Below are 22,849 nucleotides of genomic sequence, written 5' to 3'. Positions count from 1 at the left end.
GTCCAGAATTGAACTGCCTTTATTGAAAAGTTACATCGATTCAATATATAGTAATACAGGCAAAAATAATTAAGGCTTTGCTAGCTGTGTAAGACCTTAATCCAGATCTCACAAACATTCAATAAAGGCTGTATGGGCAGGGAAACAGACGGCTGACAATTTTGCCCAAGAGGACTACGCTAGCTGGGGTGGAGAGAGGGGGAGGAGGGGAAAGAGGAGGCGGGAGGGAGGGAGGGAGGAAGAGAGAAAAAGAATAGGAATTTTGTCCACTTGCTTGTAAGTATAGTAAGTGCTGCTCAGCAAAATGCCTGTATGATATTATTTATTGACCTCAGTGTAACATAGACAATTGAAATTCTTCAATTCCATATTTCAAAATCAGATTTTGAGATATGGTTTTAAGTTTGGATACAAGGGAACGATTTTGTTATTTTCCCAAAAATATGAAAATTCTCCGGGCTCTTCATGACCCAGACAAAGGCCAAGGCATACATTTTGTCATGCATGTGACTTTTTGCACATTTGGCTCATGCCATTCTATTTCCCACATTGGAGGAAAACCTTGGCCCTGGTTCTGTTAGGATAGATGTCAGCATCCTCTTGACCAGCTGAAGGAGCATGAATGCTACACTTGGATGGGACGTGAGGCCCAGGCTGACTCCCACAGTAGGAGCTAACTTCACTCTACTTTCTCTGTAGATAAGTGCATAGGAGCAGGGAGCACCAGGTAGCAATGAGCTACTTAAAGCAAGCAAGCCCCTATCTGACTTAGGGTAGAATGGGCATAGAGACTGAAGGTACATAGAAGACGATTTAAGGAGAGGACCAGCATGTTGACGGGTGTTCTCTGACTTCCACACGTGTACTGTAGCCAGTGTGCCCCCACACATGCCTTTTTTTTTTTTTTGGTAAAGTCTGGAGGGCTTTCAGCGGAACAGGTAGGAGGGAAATGATGTATCCATACAACTTTCTACTTGAAAGGAAGGAAGGAAGGAAGGAAGGAAGGAAGGAAGGAAGGAAGGAAGGAAGGAAGGAAGGAAGGAAGGAAGGAAGGAAGGGAAGGGAAGGGAAGGGAAGGGAAGGGAAGGAAGAAACGGTATCTAGTAAGTCCACAAGCTCCTCACCTGGAGTTTCCCTTCCTGTCACACCTAAGTGTTTTAGGACAGTATACTCTGGAAATTGTTTCAGTCCAATAATGAAAAGTATAGCATGCATATATTGTAACTCAGTATGCATATTTGTGCCTATTATTACCCCTAGATTATCCATTCATATAAAGCAAAACAAAATGTTATTCCCAAGTTTCAGGGAAAACTGCAGCAAGATTTGGCTTCAGGGATTCCTTCAGGCTTCAGTTTCTTGGGCCAAACTGAGAAAAAAAAACTGGCCTGTCCATGAGCTCGGGGCATCATGCCCTGGACCGTATCACCCCATCCTCCTCTCTGTTAGCATCGTTACCATAAAAAGGCTCCAGTTCTCACTCCTATATCACTCTTCCTTTACAGCCATGACGGGACTTGTGGTACCCCCGATGTAAAGTGAAGGAAGAACTGCTTTCTTATAGCACAGAACTACTTATTCCAATGGACCAATAATGAAGGAAGCACTCTGAACTCTCTGGGGAGAGTTGTGTCCCCCAGTGGACGCGATGGACAGACTTGGGAAGGCAGAGAGCCGTCATCTTGGTCTCACGTTTCTCCTGCACCTCTGACAGTAGCCACTCAAACTGACCCCCTTGGAGACAAGGACAAAAAAAAAAAATTGCCATTGACATGGTCAGTGCTAAGAGCAGAAATGCAATTCTTTGTTATGAACATTATGAAACCACCTTCCTAGGTTTGTAAAATATTTAAGAAAAAAATTGGCAAACAATTCATGCTTTAATATTTTGGATACTATTTGTTTTTCTTTGTAGGAAAAAAAAGTTGAAAGTTTCTATTTTCTATGAAGCCTTTCAGATACCAATTTAGTTTATGCAGAAAAAAAAATTGAACAAAACAGGGTACCAGCATGGAAGACTTTCTTAACGGGAAACCTGAATTGAATGAGGAAATGTATGTGTGTTTGCTTATAGTTTAATCTCTTTAAAAAAAAAAACAAACAAAAAGGGAAAAAGTTTTAAAATGTTTTACAATTATTTAAATAAATAAACGTGTAACTTATTGTAAGTAGAAGTAGAACTTAAGATCTTTTTTTGGAAGAGAGGACCTTCTCTTCCTGATGTAAAATGAAAATGACGCAAACATGTAGTAACAAGTTTTAAAGGTGTGTGATTATTACTATGGTTACTTATTAGAGTCTTACCCCCATCCTGCATCCCTTTCTTTTTCCACCATTTTATTGACCCATGCTCAAGAACATATAACTTAGGGAGAGTCCTACAAAACATTCCATTGCAAAAACAAAAGATGCAAATAAATGCCCATGCACAAATACCTCCACTCATCACTTCATTCCCAGCTCCTTTCTGCCTCCTAAATAGCCTGTAGATCCCTTGCAGCGTTCACTCTTGCTAGAGTGTTTCTAATACCTCTCCTCAGCTTTTCAGCATTCTTCCATGAACAACGCAGAGAGTCCCCACATCAGTGTCTCAAGCTTTGAGCATCCCAAGGAAAAGTGTCTTCAAGACAAGCCAAAACCTCACGTCTTAGCTGACCAAGGGCCCTTTGGGGTTCTTTGCCAGAGCCACCCTCTGCCTCTCCCGATTGCCTGGCCCGAGACAGAGTTTGGGAAAGATGGTTCTGTTGGCCTCTTAAAAGTCAGTCTTCGAATGTCCAAATCCTTCACCTTTTATGCTATTAAACTCTCTTGGAAAAATATGTATCCTGCCTGCCACTGTTTCCAGGAAGAGTGGAACGAGATGTGGAAGAGGAATGAAAACATCCCTGAACCTCCTTCCTTATGTTCCAAGACATGGAAATCTGGATCCGTGGGTGGTTCAGGGATGAGGGGCAGGGGTGTTCTAGGTAGTGTGGTTGCCCAGTGCGCTTGCTTCCTGTAGTTATGTACCTAGTTCTTAGGGGGGAAATCTTGCAGTAGCTGCTAATAGTGGTTGACTCTTTAGTGCCTGTGTGATCCCAGAGATACATCCAGGTTTCTGGTGGGATGTCATCTTTTCCCAGGCCAGAGTCTCCTGTTAACACATGGACACCACAGACTTAGCTTGGGTTTCTTGGTTAGGGATCTGAAATGAGAAATTGATGCAGCTCTCACAGACAGATATCTTCAGCGCTTCCGAGCCCATTTACATGACCTCCTTGCCCCACTGCTATATATGCCCACACCCATCCAGCCTTCAGCTCTCTTACCTGACTTTAGCTTAATTTGGAAGTACCCAATACAATCCCTATTTTTTTCTATGCACAAGAGAATCCATGATTTTGGGAACTTGGCACGCTTATAATCACTGCTGATAGTCCTTCATGGTCAGGGCTCAATGCGCCAAAATATATGGAAACACACGTGGAAACAGTTCCCCAGCGAACAATCTGGTACAAGGAAGGAACACATAGAATCTAAATGTTACCATCCAAAAGTGGAAGCAGAACCAAATTAAGCATGTTTATACCTGGATTTGAGCCAATCCAACATAAGGATTTTTTTTTTAAAGTAGCGTTGCTTTTAGAACCTGTGAATTTTGCTCCTGCATGAAAACAAGCGCCATACTGTCTCCAGAAAGACTGTAGAGTTTGTCGATAGCTTCACACCGAAAAGTGTGTGTAACTAAATCCCAGACATCCTTGACCACTCAGCTAGAACCTCGGCAGCAGCAGACCTATTTAATTGTACAAATGTGTGTAAGGATTATTTTTAGTGTACTAATAAATTAAAAACAAAGTTACTCTGTCTTGTTTAGCTATTGCTATTGGGTCATTCCGGTCCCAGGTTATTCCTGTGCCACTTGGAATACAAGTATCTCTATAGGTGATAACAAAATTCTGTCCTATCTTTGTAAGAGGAGCTGTGTAAGATTTTTTTTTTCCAGTTAAAGGAACAATTTACTACATTATTTATCTCATCTTTTGTTATAGCATTGAAATTCTTCCCAGTTTTTCTTTGCACATTTCAATATGCATGGTTTAAAAACCATTTTCTTCTCTACCTTTTGTACAGCAAGGTCTCATTTTCAAACTGTATAGTTTCATTTTATTGTTTGCTTTGTCGGTTATATACAGTATAAAGTTGCTATGCACAGAGCTTTTTGTAAAGACAGCTTTTTTGTTTACTGTTTTTAACGGTCTTACTTATGAAAGAATATCTTGTTTGTAAAATGAATATGTCTACTTCAGTTTTAAACTTTAAATTATCCTAACAAAAAAATAAAATTTTTGTACTGTAAAAGTGACCATTGCTTTCTTTTGTTAAGTGGGAGAAATTTAGCTTGGCGGGGGGTCTCCTTTTGACTACTAGTCTCTGAGTTCTCCTCTGGTTATGGGAAATTACTGTTAATGTTTGTCTACCTGGAAGTATGCCAAGGAACTTACCTAGAAAAGAGGGAGGGACTATGAGGTAAGGCCAATTTTTGGTATTTACCTTATCGAGTTCTTTCAGAAAATCTCCCAAATTTAAAGAATCTATACTCTGTGGATGTTAGATGCAGGGAATTCTGTGGCAGCCAGGGAGTCTACCACAGTATGAAATTGTTCACGTAGCTGTTGTCAGTTGGTCTATTAGTCTCTGTCTGAGGAATTGGAGGCCCAAAGACTCAATGCCTATTCTCCAATCATGGGAAAGGAGCAAGACAGGTGTCTCTGGAAAGAAATAACCAGAGAACAACTCATATAGGGAGAGAGAAGGTCTGGAGCCCTCACAGAATGTTGGCAGTGAAGTTTCCACCAGGGAGGCTGGTCTGGACCATACCTTCAAGGAATGCTGTAGAAGTCTGTAGCAGGAGCCCCAGATGGGCACAGTATCAAAGACACATAAAAGGAAGTTCACAAAACATACTCAGGAGAACTTAATCCTACCTGTGAGTCTCAGCCAGAATACTCAAATACAGGTTCACATTCCACTCTGAGGATAAAGATATCTTTATGTCACATAAATAGCTTCCTTATATAAGGGCATGAAGAGTTTCTAAACAATAAAGTAGAAAAGCCACTGGGTTTTTGACTTTTCTAGGGACAACTATCTCTTTTTCCCTTTGCTTTTGGCATGGTCAGTGCCTACCCAACCTTCCATGGGAGGCCATCTTAGACTTCCCACAATGCAGGAGTCTCCACTTATCCTCTATCTCTGAGTTCTGTTTGTGTCCTGGTCAACATATGTGTTCCTGTGTTTGTTTCCCGGTGAGTTGTCTGACCTCACTTGGAACTGAAAGCTTCTAAGTGCAGGGACTGCATAGTTGTCAGCATCGAGTGTGGAGCTGAGCTCAGTGCCCCAGTTCTCACCAATGCCTGTGGAAGGGCTGAAAGAGTGAGTCTCCTTTCTGACTGCTGGAGACAGCTGTGCTCTATCACATGGGAAAGGTAGCCAGTTCCCACCAATGACATCACACTGAGAGTTACTTCTCAAAGATGATCTTGTTACTCAAGTAATAAAAAGTTGTGAAGTGAGTACAATGTAATTTGCTTCTAACTTTCAAACAAAGGAAACTCAAACATGAGGGGAGTGAGGAAGAGCTCTCTGGTTGTCCACCTATAGGTCAGGTGTCATTGCTCCTTGACCTTGAAGCTTCTCCTACATTGGATCCTATCATTCAGAATGAATTCTAGACCGAGAATCTGGGTGTCTTAGCAGGATGGCCTTTCCACTTATATTACAGAAAAACCTTTTTTTTTAAAAAAAAAATTCTTCGCAAAATTTTCATTTTAATTCTATTTTGTTGTTGTTGCTGTTGTTTTTGTTTTTTGAGGTAGGGTGACCTGGAATTCACTAAGTAGTCTCAGGGTGGCATTGTGATCTACCTACCTCTGCCTCCTGAGTGCTGGGATTAAAGATGTGCCCTGCCGCGCCCGGTCTTCATCTGAAACCTTATATTTGTATAAAAACACGTTACATCAGGATTGCAAGACAGAGGGACTCCTACCTATTCACCTCACTTCATGATCCACGTCCTATCCTGACATAAAGAAGTTTCTGGATGGCATTCATTCTGATTGGTGTACTTGCATCACATTCTTAGTGATTACCTCTGGAGACTCTTGCCAAGGTCCAGACAAGAGTCCCTCATCCCACAGCTAAGGCCTCACACTAGAGATGGGAAGTAGAGAAAGGATATGAGAGTCATCCACACAGTCGGAAGGACTTTCCTAACTAGTCAGATGTGGGAATGAGGAGCATGGGGTAAGTAGGGCAGGCCAAGCTTGCTAGGGAGATGGTCAGATTTTGTGGCACCGTGAACTGGAGTATGAAGAAAAGGACCATGTTGGGGAATGAAATGATTTTAAGTTGGACACTACGGTGACCTTTTCCCTCTCCTTTTCTAGTCAGTCCCGACTGTTCTTCATGAACTTATTCAATACAGAGAAGGACAATTGGATACTCTTTGGTTGGCATACATTAAAAAAATTGTTTACTCTGTTTCTTTTCCAGTTTGCTGTTGGATTGGGTATAAAGTCTCTGGAAGTACACGTTCTTCAGGAAATCACAGGAGTTTGTTTTGTTCTTTTCACTGCATTCTAGTGTCCCTGTCGTGATGTCTGAAGCCATGCCTGTCTTTTCTTTGTCCTCTCTAGGAATCCTCCTGTATTAGTAAGTCCAGCCTATAATTTACTACCAAAATCATGCAGCTTTAAAACAAAGTGGACACAGATATAAACGGGGGTGATCCCATGGTCACTGTACTTGCAAGAGCTCGGCCTTGCTCTCTACAGAGCCAAAAGAGTCTTCGTATTTGAAGATGAGGAACTTCTTGGTGTTAATTGCTCTATAAGCTTTTATTTTTTTTTACTGGGATCTATCTTCCTTCTTACTGGGCAGAGTCAAGTCTTCAAGCATTTCTGGAAACTTCTTTGAGTGTGCATTCATATTCATATGTGTGTGGGTTTGTGTAATGTGTGCAAGTGTGTATGTGTGGAGGCCAGAGGGAACGCCTTCCATCTCTTTTTGAGACTAATTCGACTAAATGAGCGGCTAGGGAGACCCAGGGATGCAACTTCCTCTACCTCCCCTGTGCTGTGATTGTGGGTGTGCCCTTATGAATAAAAAACTCTGTGCCCTCCCCCCTTTTTTCCTTTTAAAAAATTTTATGAATAGAAGATTGTAGTAAAATGAAAAACAGCCAGAATTCAGAGATCTGCACTTGAATGTGAGGGCCACATCCTCAGTTATGTAATCTTGAGCAAATCACTGCACTGAATGCTAGTTTTCTAAAATACAAAACATACACAACAAAAATTGCACACACAGTGTGCATTTATAGTAACTATACATGCAGACACATATATGTGTATGCCTAATAACCGTACAATGTATGTATGTATAACTATATACATATAACTAAACCCATGTCAATATATAACTAAACACACAAATGCTTATAATTTGTGTAACTACTTATTCACATGCATATATATATACACACATATATACACTATCCACTCATCCTTTTGTAACTGACTGTATATACAACATGCAGCTATTTGCATTAAGTGAAAATGTGTATGTACTTTAGAAAATATGAGCTCAGTGACGGTTGAATTTGGGGAGATTATATATAGTAGTGCTATTTACTTCATTGCTATATTCCCAGCTCATAGAAATCAAGAGGCATCCAATAAAAACCGAAACAACTGAATGAATATCTACACCTCCTACATGTGATAGAGACTCAGTAAATTCAACAACAGCAATAAGTTCAGCATGGACTTTTGGGGTCTCACAGACTTGATGTGAATCCCAGCTTTCTCGTCCCCTAACTGTTGCCAGAGCTAGGAGGGAAGAGCAATGAAACCGAGCATTCTCTGGTTCATCTCTTTTTGTTTCGATTTTTTTTTTTTTTTCCTGAGGTTGGATTTCACTTTAGCCCAGGCTGACCTGGAGTTTACTATGTAGTCTCAGGGTGGCCTTGAACTCATGGCGATCCTCCTCCCTCTGCCTCCTGAGTGCTGGGATTAAAGGTGTGCACCACCACGCCCAGCTGGTTCATCTCTGAGAGAAGCCCAATTGCAATGTCTGGCCCTGCCTTGAGGTCAATTAGCATCGTCCTTCCACAGCTTCAGCTGCCCCGGCCAAAAGAGTCTTCGTATTTGAAGATGAGGAACTTCTTGGTGTTAATTGCTCTATAAGCTTTTATTTTTTTTACTGGGATCTATCTTCCTGGAGCTGAGGAGAGAAGCTGTTGGGCACAGGGTATCCTCCAGTTGGTTGATTTATGGACAAAGGAATGAAGAGCAATGGGACCATTCTTTGGACTTGGCCTATTGACCTAGGAAAGTTAGGTTAGCACAGTAGGTGCCCAGGAAGTACTGCTCTGGCATCTAGGGGACCGGGGTGGCAGTGGCACATGCCCCAGAAGCCATGGTCCCAGTTATGAGTGAATGAGTAGAAAAGGCAGAGAAGAGCTGTGTTCTAGCATCCGCCTATGTTTTCTTCCATTGAAAATTAGTCATTTTTAAATCACAGACTGGGACATCTGATGCCATAGCTAGAACTTTTGAGGACAAAGCAAGCAATTATTTTCAATTCTAGATTTTCACAAGCCCAAGAACTTAAACTGATGAAAAATTGCTTTGGACTGAGACAAAACGACTTCTGCTATCAAATGCAACTCACTTACCATTTCCAAACAGAGCAGAATAGCTTCACAGACCTGTAAGTGCTGCAGAGCCTGGGCTGCATCCAGGAGAAGTGTCATGGCTGTTAAATGCCGACAACACTTGTTGCCAACAATAAAAATCATGGCTAATACCGTGGGAACTCTAGACCTCCACTCCCCGCACTGTGGAGCAGAAGAATGAGTGTGCGAATCGAGAGCCAGAAGACCTGGGTTCTAATCTCATCTCCACCCCTCGTTGAAGCTGATTATCAGGAAATTATATTTATGAACCACAACCTTTCCATCTGTCAAAATGGAGATAAGGAGACCTCTATGCCAAGATCCCTTTCCTGCCAAGATGGGGGTGAGATTTAAATAAAATAACAAATGGCAAAATGGCAAAGACAGCAAGTGTGCAGCTCTCTCTGTTTTGTTTCTTTCCCCCTAGCTTAGGATAAAAATTAACATGTGTTTATCTGAAAAACCACCCACCACTCTGTCCTTACAACTCCTTGGCAGCCCTGAAAAGAGGATTATTAATTAGTCAGTATATGCGAAGCACTTAGAAGATAAAAATGCTGAATGTGGGAATACTATTTACATCACAATATATGAGCTGGCTGCTCTTTCAAGTGGACCCATTGACAAAGTAAGGTTCTAATAGGGTTGTTCCGTCACCCCGGTAATCAGGTAATCAGCGTGGGTCTTGGAAGGGGAATGCGCCTGCTCATCATGCAACAGCCCGCTTTGTTAAGTAGGCGGGCCTCTCTGGAGAGGAATTAGTAGAGATAACCACTATTATCCAGTGACCCGAGGAACCAACGAAAGAAAGCCCAAAGTTGTTGAATTGAAATCTACAGATAACGGGGGATTCCATGATCCTTTTTTTTTTTTTTTTTTTTTTTTGGTTTCACACTGGAAGTCTTGGGATACTGACAAGTACAAAAAGCAACTTCACACAGATGAAATCGGTTCCTCTCAAGTTAGAGAGCTCTGAAACCCTTGGGAGAGGAGCATGGGTTCTTTTCCAGCTCCAGTGCTGACCTGTAATGCTTGGTTCTGCTTTCTGACTCCACTATAAGGTCAGATTTCCATGTGGTCCAGCAAAATGACATCATCCACCACTGAGAATTAATGTTGGTAATGTTGAATGTATTACTCTGTGGTTTTTGATCCTTGTCACCTTGTGCATTCCTGTTTTTGGCTTGGGGGGGTGCTCAAGGTACTTTTTATGAAAAAAAGGATATATAAAGGCATGACCTTGAGTTTCGTACACATTGTAGCACCATGATAATATAACTTCAGAAACAAGGTGGCCTTTTATGGATTTCTCTTCTTATTTTTCACTCCTGTGAAATTCTTAATTTTCAAATAAATTTCTCAAACTCGAGAAGCCCTTGGACTTCGGGAATGGAGAACAGGGAGGAAAAGCTTGGTAATCAACAACTGGGTCGTCATTCCTTGAGCGATCGAGACTTGGCAGAATCTTGATTTCTGGGTTCTGTAACTCTGCTTCAATGAAAGTGTATTATTCCAAGTATTTCATTTTTGCCTCTGAATTATGTTTGTATCCACAAATCCCAGCCAAGGGCCTATTGAATAATTGTCCCCATATGTAACATTCTCCTGGTGATGTTTTCCTTTCCTTGGTCCTATGAAATATAGAAATGTGTTTCTAATTATTAGCAGAACCACCTGTATCTTCTCAATCATATGACTCATTTTGTGCACTGTTTGGTAGAACTCAGTCACGTTTGACGCCATCCAAGAAATATTATCTCCACAATGACCCCACACTGCACAGGTTCACCTGTAGCCAAGGTGACCATATTTTGTCAGCCGACCAACAGAACTTGTGACATGACAACTATAAATATAACTAGAATCAGCCAATATAGGTTTCTATGGCACCAGCCACACACATCACGCACTCTGGTACGTCCTCCTTCTAGTTTTTGACGACGTAAGGCAACTGTTCATATTTCGACTGTCTTGAAGTCTGCTGAACCAGTGGAGGACCTAGAACCTCTCACTTCCCTGAGTTCACTGAGTGTTTGAGAGAAGAACACGGAAATTAACCAGTTCTCCTGGGAAACTTACCCCTCGCTTTGCAGGAAAACCAAGTGGACATCTCTTTGTGTATAATAAACTTGTACAAAACTGACCCTCTCTTCTTGCAGTGTTGGCATATTGATTTTTTTTTTTTTTTTTTTTCCGGGAGCCCTGGGAAACACTCCTGTATCAGGTTTGGCTGTTTTTGCATTGATTCGTGTTTCACTGGCCCCGAGTTTGTGAGCCTGAGATAATTTGCATGGGTGGTTCCCATCCTTCTTGTCATTCTCCTTTCTACTGGACTGTTTTGGCTTTTAAAAAATTTTTTATTTTATTTATGAGAGAGAGAGAGAGAGCACGCACGCATGCCAGGGCATTCAGCTGCTGGAAATGAACTCCAGACACACGCACCAGCTTGTACATCTGGCTTACATTGGTCCTGGGGAATGGAACCAAGGTCCTTTGGTTCTGCAGGCCAACACCTTAACTGCTAAGCAATCTCCAGCCCATATTTAGACTTCTTTAAATCTTAAAATATTTTATTCATTTAAGAGAGAGAGAGAGATTGAGAGAATGGGGTGGCAGGGCCTCCAGCCTCTGCAAATGAGCTCCAAACACACACACATACACCATCTTATGTATCTGGCTTTATATGGGTACTGGGAAATTGAACACAGGTCCTTTGGCTTTGCTGGCAAATATCTTAACTGCTAAGCCATCTGTCCAGCCCTTTGGCTTCTTATTTTATTTTGTTTTTCAAGGTTGGGTCTCATACTAGCTCAGGCTGACTTGGAATTTACTATGTAGTCTCAGAGTGGCCTCGAACTCATGGGAATCCACCTACTTGTGTCTCCTGAGTGCTGGGATTAAAGGTGTGCACCACCACACCTGGCTTGCCCCTTGGCTTTTAAAAAGAAGTGTGTGAATCTGTGTACACGGTCATGTGTGTATGCACATGTGTGTGCAGGTGCACGTGCATATTTGTGCACATTTGTGGAGGCCAGGGGACAACGTCTGGTATCATTCCTCAGGAATGATGGCCATCATCTTTTTTTTTTTTTTTAGATGGGGTCTCTCATTGGATTCTCACTACTTATGTTCTACTGGCTGCCATTGCTCTTCAAAACCATGAAGTTTTATATATATTTCTGTTTGTTTTGTGCTTTCAGTGCTTCTGTTTTAAAGTTCATATGGTTTTCTTTGTTGGTCTCCAGGGATCCTCTTGTCCCCCACCTCCCCAGTGCCAGGGTTACAGGTACATGTCATCATGCCAGGCACGTAAAAATATTATTTATTTATTCACTTATTTATTTATTTGAGAGAGAGAGAGAGAGAGAGAGAGAGAGAGAGAGAGAGAGAGAGAGAGAGAGAATGGACATGCCAGGGCCTCCCGCCACTGCAAACGAACTCCAGATGCATGCGCCACCATCTTGTGCATTTGACTTATGTGGGTCCTGGGGAATCGAACCTGGGTCCTTTGGCTTTGCAGGCAAGCACCTTAACCACTAAGCCATCCCTCCAGCCCCCTGCCAGGCACTTGTATGCATGTTCTGAGGATCAAACCCAGATCTTCATGCTCGTAAGAGGAACACTTTATCAACTGAACTATCTTCCTGTCTTCTGCTATTTTTAGGTAGAAATATGAGAGCAGAAGAGGTGAATTGAAAAGATGACAGGGCATAGGTTTGATGTTCAAACTATGAACAGAAGGATTTTCTAGCAAGGCCATCCATGCTGGCTTAGAGCTGGGCCCTGTGCTGAAGGAAAGTTCAGTTAGGTAAATGGTCAGAGGACTTACACCCAGGAAGGAGACATGAAAGAGAAGCGGGAAGCAGTGAGATTCTATCCTGTAGGATATATTCAGAAATGGGGAATGGAGAGGGGCCTGCTCCTTTGTGGGAACACGGGAGACATGATTGATGGCACTAACACCCGGGAACTGACTGCGTAATGTGGAATCTTGCATGGACATTCATCACAATGGCAGAGGAGAAGGAGCCTGTGGCAGGGGCAGCAGCTGGAGGAGGCAGGGAAGGAGTACAGGAGATGCAGAACCCGAGGCAAATGCGCCAGGTCACACGGAAGCATGGGCTGCCTGCTGCCTATTGGAAGGCTGTGTTGGCAAGAGAAAGACAAGAGGGAATGTCTGGAAGCAGGCTTTCCCAGCACATACTCACCTAGCTCTCTAAAATCCAGGGGCTCCAGCAAAGAAAACTATATAAACTTTAAAACCAAAAGCCAAAACAGCCAAGTGTATATATATGTGTACATATATATATATGTAAAATCTTCATGTTTTATTATCAAATGTAAGTTGAAATACCAGGTGGTCCCACTTCCCAGTCAAGGTCCCTGCATTAACCTTGGCAAGGTTTTGTTAATGGTCATATCATGCTAATTAGTCCCTTTCAAGCTTGCCAGGCAAGTCATATTCACCAGAGGTGGCTGGGCTGTAGCGGAAGGACTTAGAACAATGTTTCAGTCCCTTTTCTGGTACTATTACACATTACTTGAGGCTGGATACTTCATGGAGAAAAGAAATGCACTTAGCTCACAGTTTGGGAGGCTGGCACTGTACATAGGGCATTCCCTTCTGTTTATCCCTGGTGTTGGACGACATCACAGGGACAAAGCACATGTTGAAAAGATGACATGCTGAGACAAAAAGCTGGAAAGATCCAGGGCTCAGGCTTGCTGGTTTTATGACACTTAAGTCTTATGGAAATCAATGAGGGTTTTGTGGGAATTGAAATTAATATTTTATTTATTTGTTTTGTCCGTGGGTGTGTGAGAGAGAGAGAGAGGAGAAAGAAAGAGAGAGAAGAAGTACATACGTGACATAGCACATAGGTGGAGGTCAGAGGACAATGTTTGGGTTGGTCCTGGTCTTTCCACCTCATTTGCTCCTCTCTCTCTCTCTCTCTCTCTCTCTCTCTTTCTCTCTCTCTCTCTCGATCTCCTTCTGCTATTATTGTTCTTTGTTGATTGGTCTGCCCCTCCATCCCACCATCCGTGTAAGCTCACCATAACTTCAAACATTTGCCTGCTGTGTGGGAACTGAACTCTCTCCGGTGCTTGGGCTTGAGTGCTGAACACGTCATCCACTAAGCCATCTCCCCAGCTCCTGCAGTCATATGTTTTGAGAGCAGCTATACAGTGACCTGATTCCCTCACGCCAGGCTCCAGCGCTTAGAGCTTCTGTCCCTTCCTAACACCATCACTCTGAGGACGAAGCTTCCAGCACATTTGGGGATGCTCTCCACACCACATTCAAGCCATGCTAAGTTAGGACTGTTTTCAAATCCCAGGCCACTGATTGATGGGTTGTGTCTGCTCTTGGAATTCCTGAAATTGTTGCATGAAATGGGCCAATGCCTCCATAGCTCCTAGGATCATGATAAGAATGAAATAAAATAAAATGAAGTGACTCCTATAGACACACAGAAAAGGGCAAGACTCAGTGCATCCAGTAGAGATCGGTGAATGTGAGTCATGGCAGCATCAGATTTTAAAGAGTGGTGGTTTCTCATGTCTAATGCATTGGTAAGTAGCAGGTAACCAGGAGGTGACCCTGTAACACCTTTGCTGAGATGTATTAGGCTGGAGGAGTTGAAGATGTAGGCTAGAGACAGATATCGTTGCTTCCTTCCTTCCTTCCTTCCTTCCTTCCTTCCTTCCTTCCTTCCTTCCTTCCTTCCTTCCTTCCTTTCTTTCTTTCTTTCTTTCTTCTTCTTCTTTTTTTTTTTTATTTGAGAGCGACAGACACAGAGAGAAAGACAGATAGAGGGGGAGAGAGAGAATGGGAGCGCCAGGGCTTCCAGCCTCTGCAAACGAACTCCAGACGCGTGCGCCCCCTTGTGCATCTGGCTAACGTGGGACCTGGGGAACCGAGCCTCGAACCGGGGTCCTTAGGCTTCACAGGCAAGCGCTTAACCGCTAAGCCATCTCTCCAGCCCTCTTTCTTCTTTTTGAGACAGAGAGAGAAGCTTAGCAAGCTAAAGCCAAGAGAAGTGTTCAGGTCCCTGATGAGCTCCTCCCAAACCACGATGCGTCACAGTGGTGTACTGGAGTGTGACCAGATAAAACCTACCGGCTACGTCACTGACGGCTAGTCCCCCTGACAGGGCCGCTGGGCCCAGCTACTTACCTCAACACTGGCCTGTGTGTTGCGCTGTGGGCATTTGTAGATGTGTGAACATATGCAATCAGTTGACTCTGAGTGAAGGGGCTTACCCTTAATAATGTGTGTTGTGGGGGAGCCTTATGAGCAAAATTTGAGGTTTCCAGAGAAAAAAGAAACTCAACCTCAGGATTCTATGATCAACTTCTGCCACCATTGCTGGCTGACTTCTCCATCCTACAAATTTTAGACTTTTCAGTCCCCAAAATTGTGGGAGCCATCTCCTTACAACAAACACATCTGTCAGTGTCTGCTTATCATTTCTCTCTCTCTCTACACATACACACACACACACACACACACACACACACACTATTGGTCCCATTTCTCTGGAGAACACTGACAAATATATACATTTAAATAATTTTTTGTGTAAATTATATCCGAATAAATTATTGTTTCTACATTAAACTACAGGCCATACAACTTCATTTATGTAGAACTCAAGAACCTGTGAAGTAACCTATGGTGACAGAAAGCAAATCAGTGGTAGCCAGGGAAGCAGGCAAGGGACAGAGGGGCTTGGGGACACGCTCAGGGTGATGGATGTGCCTGGTCCCTTAGTGGAGGTTGTGGTTTCATGGGTGTTTACAAATGTCAAAACTTATCCAAGTACATGCTTTAAATATGTGCAGTTTATTGTGTGCCAATTACATCTTTTTTAAAAATATTTTTTGTTCATTTTTTATTTATTTATTTGAGAGCGACAGACATAGAGAGAAAGACAGATAGAGGGAGAGAGAGAGAATGGGCGCGCCAGGGCCTCCAGCCACTGCAAACGAACTCCAGACGCATGCGCCCCCTTGTGCATCTGGCTAACGTGGGACCTGGGGAACCGAGCCTCGAACCGGGGTCCTTTGGCTTCACAGGCAAGCGCTTAACCACTAAGCCATCTCTCCAGCCCACAATTAAATCTTAACAGAAACATTTTAAGGAAAAAAGAAGGAAAAGACATACAAAAGATAAGTCCAAGTAGAAAACTGGTTGAGGCTCAGCAGAAGGTCTAGGTGGCCCATTTGGTTCCCCTTTTTCCTACCCCATGGTGTCCTGAGGCCTCATAGAAAACCTGTGAAGAAGAGTACCAGGGACACCCTGAAGGACTTGGGACACCCATTCCTCTTCCAGGGCAGAAGGAGGAGCCAGTGAAGATCTAACCCTAAACACACAGAACCCAGGACTAGGTGACCAGGGAGCTCCATTCTGCTGTCACCAGATAGTGTGTAGACCAAGCTGTGGCTGAAGCTTGTAACTAGAGTGCTTGCCCAGTATACATAAAGCCCTGGAGGAGGGACGAGGAAGAGGGAGACAGCATTATCCAAAATAAAATGATGCCTGGGTTGGTGTCCCCCAGGCCTCTCTCCTTGGCTTGCAAATGGCTGCCCTCCCCTCGGTGGGTATTTCCCTGGCCCGCCTGAGGGTAACTGGAGTTCAAAGCTTCAGAGGTGAAGGTTGAGTCTGTAAAATGCTTGCCTTGCAAGATGAGGACTCCAGTCACATCCTCAGTACCCATGTGTAGAATGTAGGGCATCGTGCCCTGGGCTTGTAGTCCCAACACAGGATGGTCAGAGGTAAGTGGATCCCTGGGGCTCACCAGCAAGCTAGTCCAAGCTAATTGGAAAGATCTAGGCCAATGAGAGGCCCTGTCTCTCCCAAAAGGTAGACAGCATCAGAGAACAATGACACATGTAGTTGTGTTCTGACCTGTACACACACACCGTCACCCAATATGCATACACACCCACCTACACATGAACACATATACACACACATTAAAAAAAGATCAAGATTCCTGTTTAAGTGAATATATATATATATACATACATACATATATATATATATATATATATATATATATATATATATGGTTATTGTTGTTTTATTTTTCAAGATAAGAGTCGTTCTATAATCCAGGCTGATCTGGAATTTGCTCTGCAGTCTCAGGGTGGCCTCGAACTCACAGTGATCCTCCTACCTCTGCCTCCCAAGTGCTGGGATTAAAGGCTTATGCCACCACACCTGGCTCAAGTTTCCATATTTTGGCTGTGTGAATATTACCTGTTTTTTTTTTTTTTTTTTTTTTTTCTGAGCAGACCCAATTCACTGTAAAACAGGCTGATGCTGGACAAACAGTGATGCTGTGAGAATAGTTGTGAATGGAGGCTGAGGCTGAGAGGCCATGAAACGTGCTCGAAATGTACAGGTGCACAGCACTGCCCTGGGGCCTCACAATGGGACAGTCTTCCAGACATACAGCCATGGGAGGTCCCAAGAGGCAGGGAGCCATGAAGTCCAGGTCTGTGGGAGCTAGAAGGACAAATCCAAGTGACACAAAGTCTTATGTGTACTGCTGGTATTTTTTTTATGATTTTAGTTTAGAGAGACAGAGAGTGAGAAAGAGGGAGAGAGAAAGAGAGATGAGTGCACTAAGTCCTTTCAGCCACTGTGAATGAACTCCTGATGCATGTGCCCTCTTGTGCACATGTGTGACATTGCACACTTGCATCACTGTGCGTCTGGCTACGTGAGACGGAGAGATTTGAACATGCATTCTTAGACGTCACAGGCAAGCGCCTTAACTGCTAAGCCATCTGTCCAGCCCACTGATGCTATTTTTGAAAAGGAAAGGCTTCTTGCAATTTAAAAACAAATAAGTAAATAAAAACAAAATATTTTTTAAATTAGAAAAAGATAATAGTCTTTGGATATTTATTTATTTATTTTACTTAAAAGGAAATCAGCACAAGAGCTTTTCTTTTCTATTCCCTTTCCAGTGCATCTACCAAGCCAGTGATCAGCTGTCGCTATCCATGTTTTACAAGTGGACTTAACTGAGGTTGAGACAGGTTGGGGACATCGCCAAAGTCAAGAGCCAGGCAGTGACAGAGCCAGAACCTAACCCAGCCTCTAATTCCCCTGATTTCCCACTTGCATTTTAAAATAATACAAGCAAGATGTTATATTTTCTGAATTAAAAATCTTTTAAAATAAGATTATTATTTTCCTATACTAGATTCAAGCTGGGCCTTGGAAGTGAAGAAAGAATTGAGAGAACTTGGAAAGGTTATGGAAGGACATGGCCAAAATGAGCAATAGCTTGGGAGAGAAAAACAGAACTTTCCCTGGTCAGGGGAAGAAATGAAAGAATTTTGTAAGCTCTACAGAAACCAAGAACTGCATCTTACAGCTTTACTCCACAATCTTTCCTCTCCCTCCTGATTCCAGGTAGGAACATAGCATATTTGGAATACATCTGTCAGTCATGTACCATGATCATGAACAAGAAGGAAAGTTCTAGAATGAATTTTAAAAATAACTTTTCTTTTTTTTTTTTTTAATTGTCTCAGGTGGGTGTGAGACATGCAAATACATTACCAAGCCTTTCTATGAAGAGGTCAAAAAGAAAAACCCAGTGTCAAAACAGAGAATAAAGAAATCACCCACATGGGGCCTTGGAGGTGACCTTGCTGTGTAAATTGCAGTCTAAAAAGCCAGTGACACCCAGGCCTTTGCTGATAGCAACAGGCTCATTTCAAGGGCTGGAAGGATAGTTTAGCAGTTAAAAGCACTTGCTTGCAAAGCTTGCTGGCCTGGGTTCAATTCCCCAGCCATCCACATAAAGCCAAATGCACGAAGCCGTGTATACATCTGGAGTTCATTTATACAGCATCACGAGGCCCTGGCACATCCACACTGTCTGTCTGTCTGTCTGTCTCTGCTCACAGATAAATAAATAAAAATATTTTTTTTAAAAGAAAGTCTCATTTCAACATATCTTTGCAGGCTGAAATGACTTCCCTACCTAAGGCCACTTGCACAAGCACATTGAGGACTCTGGCGACGTGTGAAGTCACAGACAAGATGAGGACCGAGCCTTTTCAATACCACCAGAGGCTTTGTGGGCCGGAGAAAGCAGAGCCATAATAGACGCTTTCTGAACCTCCTCACACTGCGCCTGGCTCTCCTAAGTATTGGTCCTATTACATTTTTTAAAAATAGCTCTAAGGTAATTTGTGTGCTGAACTGGCTACAGGATTAAAAGAAATAACACCCACCTGAATACATTCTCTACGTTCCCATCAGCCAGGGAACCAAGCACAACCGTGGCAGTTTCCTCTGAGCTAATTTTCAGCATTAGGACTTATCAGAACCTAGATTCCACCCTAATAAACGATGATACAGCAGCCACTCCTTCAGCCACTTATTTGGGCGACCAGGGAATTGGCAGATGAGTTAAAAATTTCCATTGGTGCCAACACACAGCTGTTGAGGTGCAAAGATCCGAGACTCTAATCAGACCAGGTTATATAAGTTACACCGGCTCATTATCTCTGCCTGGTGGACAGGGCTCAGCCAGCAGCTGGGGCTGTGAGGCACGGTGACAGAGTAGCTAATGGGAAGTTGACAAGCGAAGACATCAACTTAGAAGAGAGGAAGTGGGTAACCCTCTGCCCCGTTCCAGCCTTGCTTACAACTCTCCTTGTTTAAGGTGATATAAATAAATAACACTCTCCTTTCCTGGATTTATTTTAAAATTTCCACGTATCCTGTTAGCATACCCTTCAGCATGTCTCATGGACTTCCTCTCAACATTGTAAGGACAGCTGTGATTCCAATTCAACAAGGACTGCCCAGTGTGAGAAATGATTTCACGCGCCCAGCATGGAAGTCAGTAAGGGATGGATTCCCACTACCGATCCACTAGGGTGAGCTGTGATTTTTATCTGTACTTTTCTGCGCATATACGTGTGGCGTGCATACACATTTCTACATGTGTGAGGGCGTGGGTATACTTGTAGGAGCCAGAGGACAACCTTAGGTGTTAATCCAGGAACACCGTCCACCTTTTTTTGAGACAGGCTCCCTTAGTGACCTGGAACTCACCAAAGAAGCTAGGCTGGCTGGCCAGTGAACCGCGGGGATCCCTCTGCCTCTGCTTCCCCAGCACTGGAATTACAGGCATGTGTGACCACAACCAGCATCTCATGTGAGGACTGGAGATTAAACTCAGGTCCTCAAACTTGTGAGGCAAAGTACACTGTACTGAATGGACTGTCTCCACAGTTCTCAAGCTCTGTTAACTTTCAATTTGCAAAGTAGGCAAGGCTCCTTTTAGAAGAACCATGTGATCTGGCCAAAATATGTTAAAGGATTAGCAATTTACAAAATGTTTCTCCATCCATTACCCTTAGAATACAACATTGCTTGAGGGAAGACTGAACTATTGTTTAATCTTTAAAGACTTATTATATCAAGATTTTTTTTTTTTTTTTGGTTATTCGAGGGAAGGTTTCACTTTGGCCCAGGCTGACCTGGAATTCACTCTGTAGTCTCAGGGTGGCCTCAAACTCATGGTGATCCTCCTACCTCTGCCTCCCAAGTGCTGGGATTAAAGGCATGCTTTTTTTTTTTTTAACCATAGACCTTGGGGAGCATGGGGGGGAGCAGCCAGTGAGCTCAGTGATTGATATTACATTGATATCCTCCACATAGGAACATAACAGACACAGTCCCATGGCTGCCAGGGATGACCCATGAAAGTACAGCTGACCAGGAGTCCAGGGCCAGACAGCAAACCCAAGGCTTTTGCAAGACAAGCTCGACGGCACTGAGGAATAAAGCGAGTATCCCAGGCAGGGACTCCTCGTGTGGTAACACATGACAAACCAGGGAAGAGAGGAGGAATTTCCCAATATCATCTGAACTCTCTGTTCTCCTCAGTCACTGGGGTTGGCATGTTTTCCCTTCTAGAACTTTCCTGTCCTTTTTCAGACTATTGCTTTAAAGAATCATTCTGAGATCCAGGAAGGACAGTTAAGAATTTACCCTCAGGGGAAAAAAAAAGCCAGGCGTGGTGGTGCACGCCTTTAATCCTAGCCCTCGGGAGGCAGAGGTAGGAGGATCACTGAGAGTTCGAGGCCACCCTAAGACTACAGAGTGAATTCCAGGTCAGCCTGGGCCAGAGTGAGACCCTATCTTGAAATACCAAAAAAAAAAAAAAAAAAAAAAAAAAAAAAAAGGTTTACCTTCAGAGACTTTAAATGGATTTTAGCTAAATAAACACACAAATGTTTTCCCTAATCTGCCTTACTCTTCCCACTTCCAAGTCACCAGCCATATTGTCTAACATAATACTCTTCAGAAATCCTACAGTGTGGCTAAATAGCAATCTAAATATACTCAATAACATTATCCAAATTTGAATGTAAACTCACTCCCATTTAGAAATTCCAAGTGAGATACACAGGTCCAAAAATTTAAATCCTCTTCTAGGAAAAGTCCAAACGAGTTCAAATCCAAAAGAGTTACGATCCAAAGTTAAATTTCCTTAACATGTAGGAGGAAAAGTCCAAAGAAATTAAAGTCCAACTCAAGTTTTTATTTTCCTGTGACTTGATATGCAAAGAAATGAATGTCCAAAATTTCATTTCCCAATTTCCAGCCCTGCTCAGCCTCAACCAGAGAGCCTTGGTCTAACGTCTTGGGCAGCTGCGGCCAGGTCCGTCTTCCATGGGAACGGGTGTGGCTCTTGCCTGGCCTCTCAGGAGCCCTATCTTTTTTCAAAAAAGAGCTCGAAGAGTTAATAGAACACATAAGATTATTACAGTATTGGTCTCATATTCCACAAGATGCAGAACCCCAAGAACGCTCCAGCTGCCAGAGCAGTTATCCAAGTAAAATGACTTTTTCAGAGTCCCACGCTTCGTGTTGCCAGAGGCCCGGCCGTTATTTGGAGAAAGGAGAAAAAACCTGTGACTGAAGCCACAAAATCTAAAAATCACACCCGAGGCTTGTCCAGTTAACAAACTGAGAGCCGAACCAGGGTGGACTCCTGAAGGCTGAAACAAGTCACGTGAATCCAACGAAATGTTTAATCCCTCCATGGGTTCTTCCTCTCCGATAGAATGCAGAGGGACAGGAAGAATCTCTGCAAGGTCTCCGGAACACGCGACACACCGCGCAGACCTGTGCCTGACATAAAGACACCTCTGTGCTCCACGGATAGGTGCCAACAATACTGCTGAGATGCTTGGCATGTAGAATTAAAGCTGCAGGCACAGTTCTGCCCACCAGGGCCTAAGAAATGGCCCTGCCAAGACAGGTGATGGCTCAGGGGGTAAAGTGCTTTGTTTGGATCCCCAGCACCCACGTAGAAACACCAGGTGTGGTGGCACGCCCGTGTAATCCCAGCACTGGGGAAGTGGACACGGGAGACCACCTTGGGCTTGCTGGCTGGCTGGTCTAGGTGACCCAGTGAGATCTAGGCTCAGTGGGAGACCCTTTCTGAAATAAACAAGCTGGAGAGGGACTGAGGAAGACACCGGACATAACCCTCCGCCCTTCACACCCACATACACACACGCGCAGGCGTTCCTGCACACACGCGTGTGCTGCATCGCAGAGCTACAACCCCCGACCTTGGCTTCTTGAGACAGGGGCTCTCCAAGAAGCCCAGGCTGGGTTTGAATTCCCGATCATCCCGCCTTCCCTTCTCAGTGCTGGGAATTTAGGCATGCTCCATACCCATCTCTGCTACAATTTTAACACCTGTCCATTCCCGATTTAGCTTTGGTTTGTGAAAAATAATATTTATTTGACTACACAAGTAATACACGTCTACCGTGGAAAAATTTAGAAATTACGGAAAAGCATAAAGAAATAAAACAACTGCCTGGCATGGTGGCACACCCATGCAATGAAATCACTCAGAAGGCTGCGACAGGAGGATAGTGAGTTTGAGGTCAGTCTGAGCTACACAGACTGGTTTTTTTGTTTTGTTTTGTTTTTCAAAGTAGGGTCTCACTCTAACCCAGGCAGACCTGGAATTCACTATGGAGTCTCAGGGTGGCCTCGAACTCACGGCGATCCTCCTACCTCTGCCTCCCGAGTGCTGGGATTAAAGGCGTGCGCCGCCACGCCCG

General features: G+C 43.5%; 1 protein-coding gene across 1 annotated transcript in view; it reads left to right on the top strand.

The window, feature by feature from the left end:
* Window positions 1-4,235, top strand: part of Ebf2 (EBF transcription factor 2) — a 248,011-nt gene extending 243,776 nt beyond the window's left edge. The window contains exon 16 of the mRNA XM_004665826.2: window positions 1,506-4,235. Coding sequence (XP_004665883.1) covers window positions 1,506-1,537 — 32 coding nt within the window. The 3' untranslated portion in view covers window positions 1,538-4,235. The remainder of the gene's footprint in view (window positions 1-1,505) is intronic.
* The last annotated feature ends 18,614 nt before the right edge of the window (window positions 4,236-22,849 follow it).

The sequence above is a fragment of the Jaculus jaculus genome, chromosome 12 (genome assembly GCF_020740685.1).
Source record: "Jaculus jaculus isolate mJacJac1 chromosome 12, mJacJac1.mat.Y.cur, whole genome shotgun sequence".
In the NCBI taxonomy this organism is placed as follows: Eukaryota; Metazoa; Chordata; class Mammalia; order Rodentia; family Dipodidae; genus Jaculus; species Jaculus jaculus.
The sequence above is the reverse complement of the archived record's forward strand: the minus strand, read 5'-3'. Positions and strand labels throughout refer to the sequence as shown.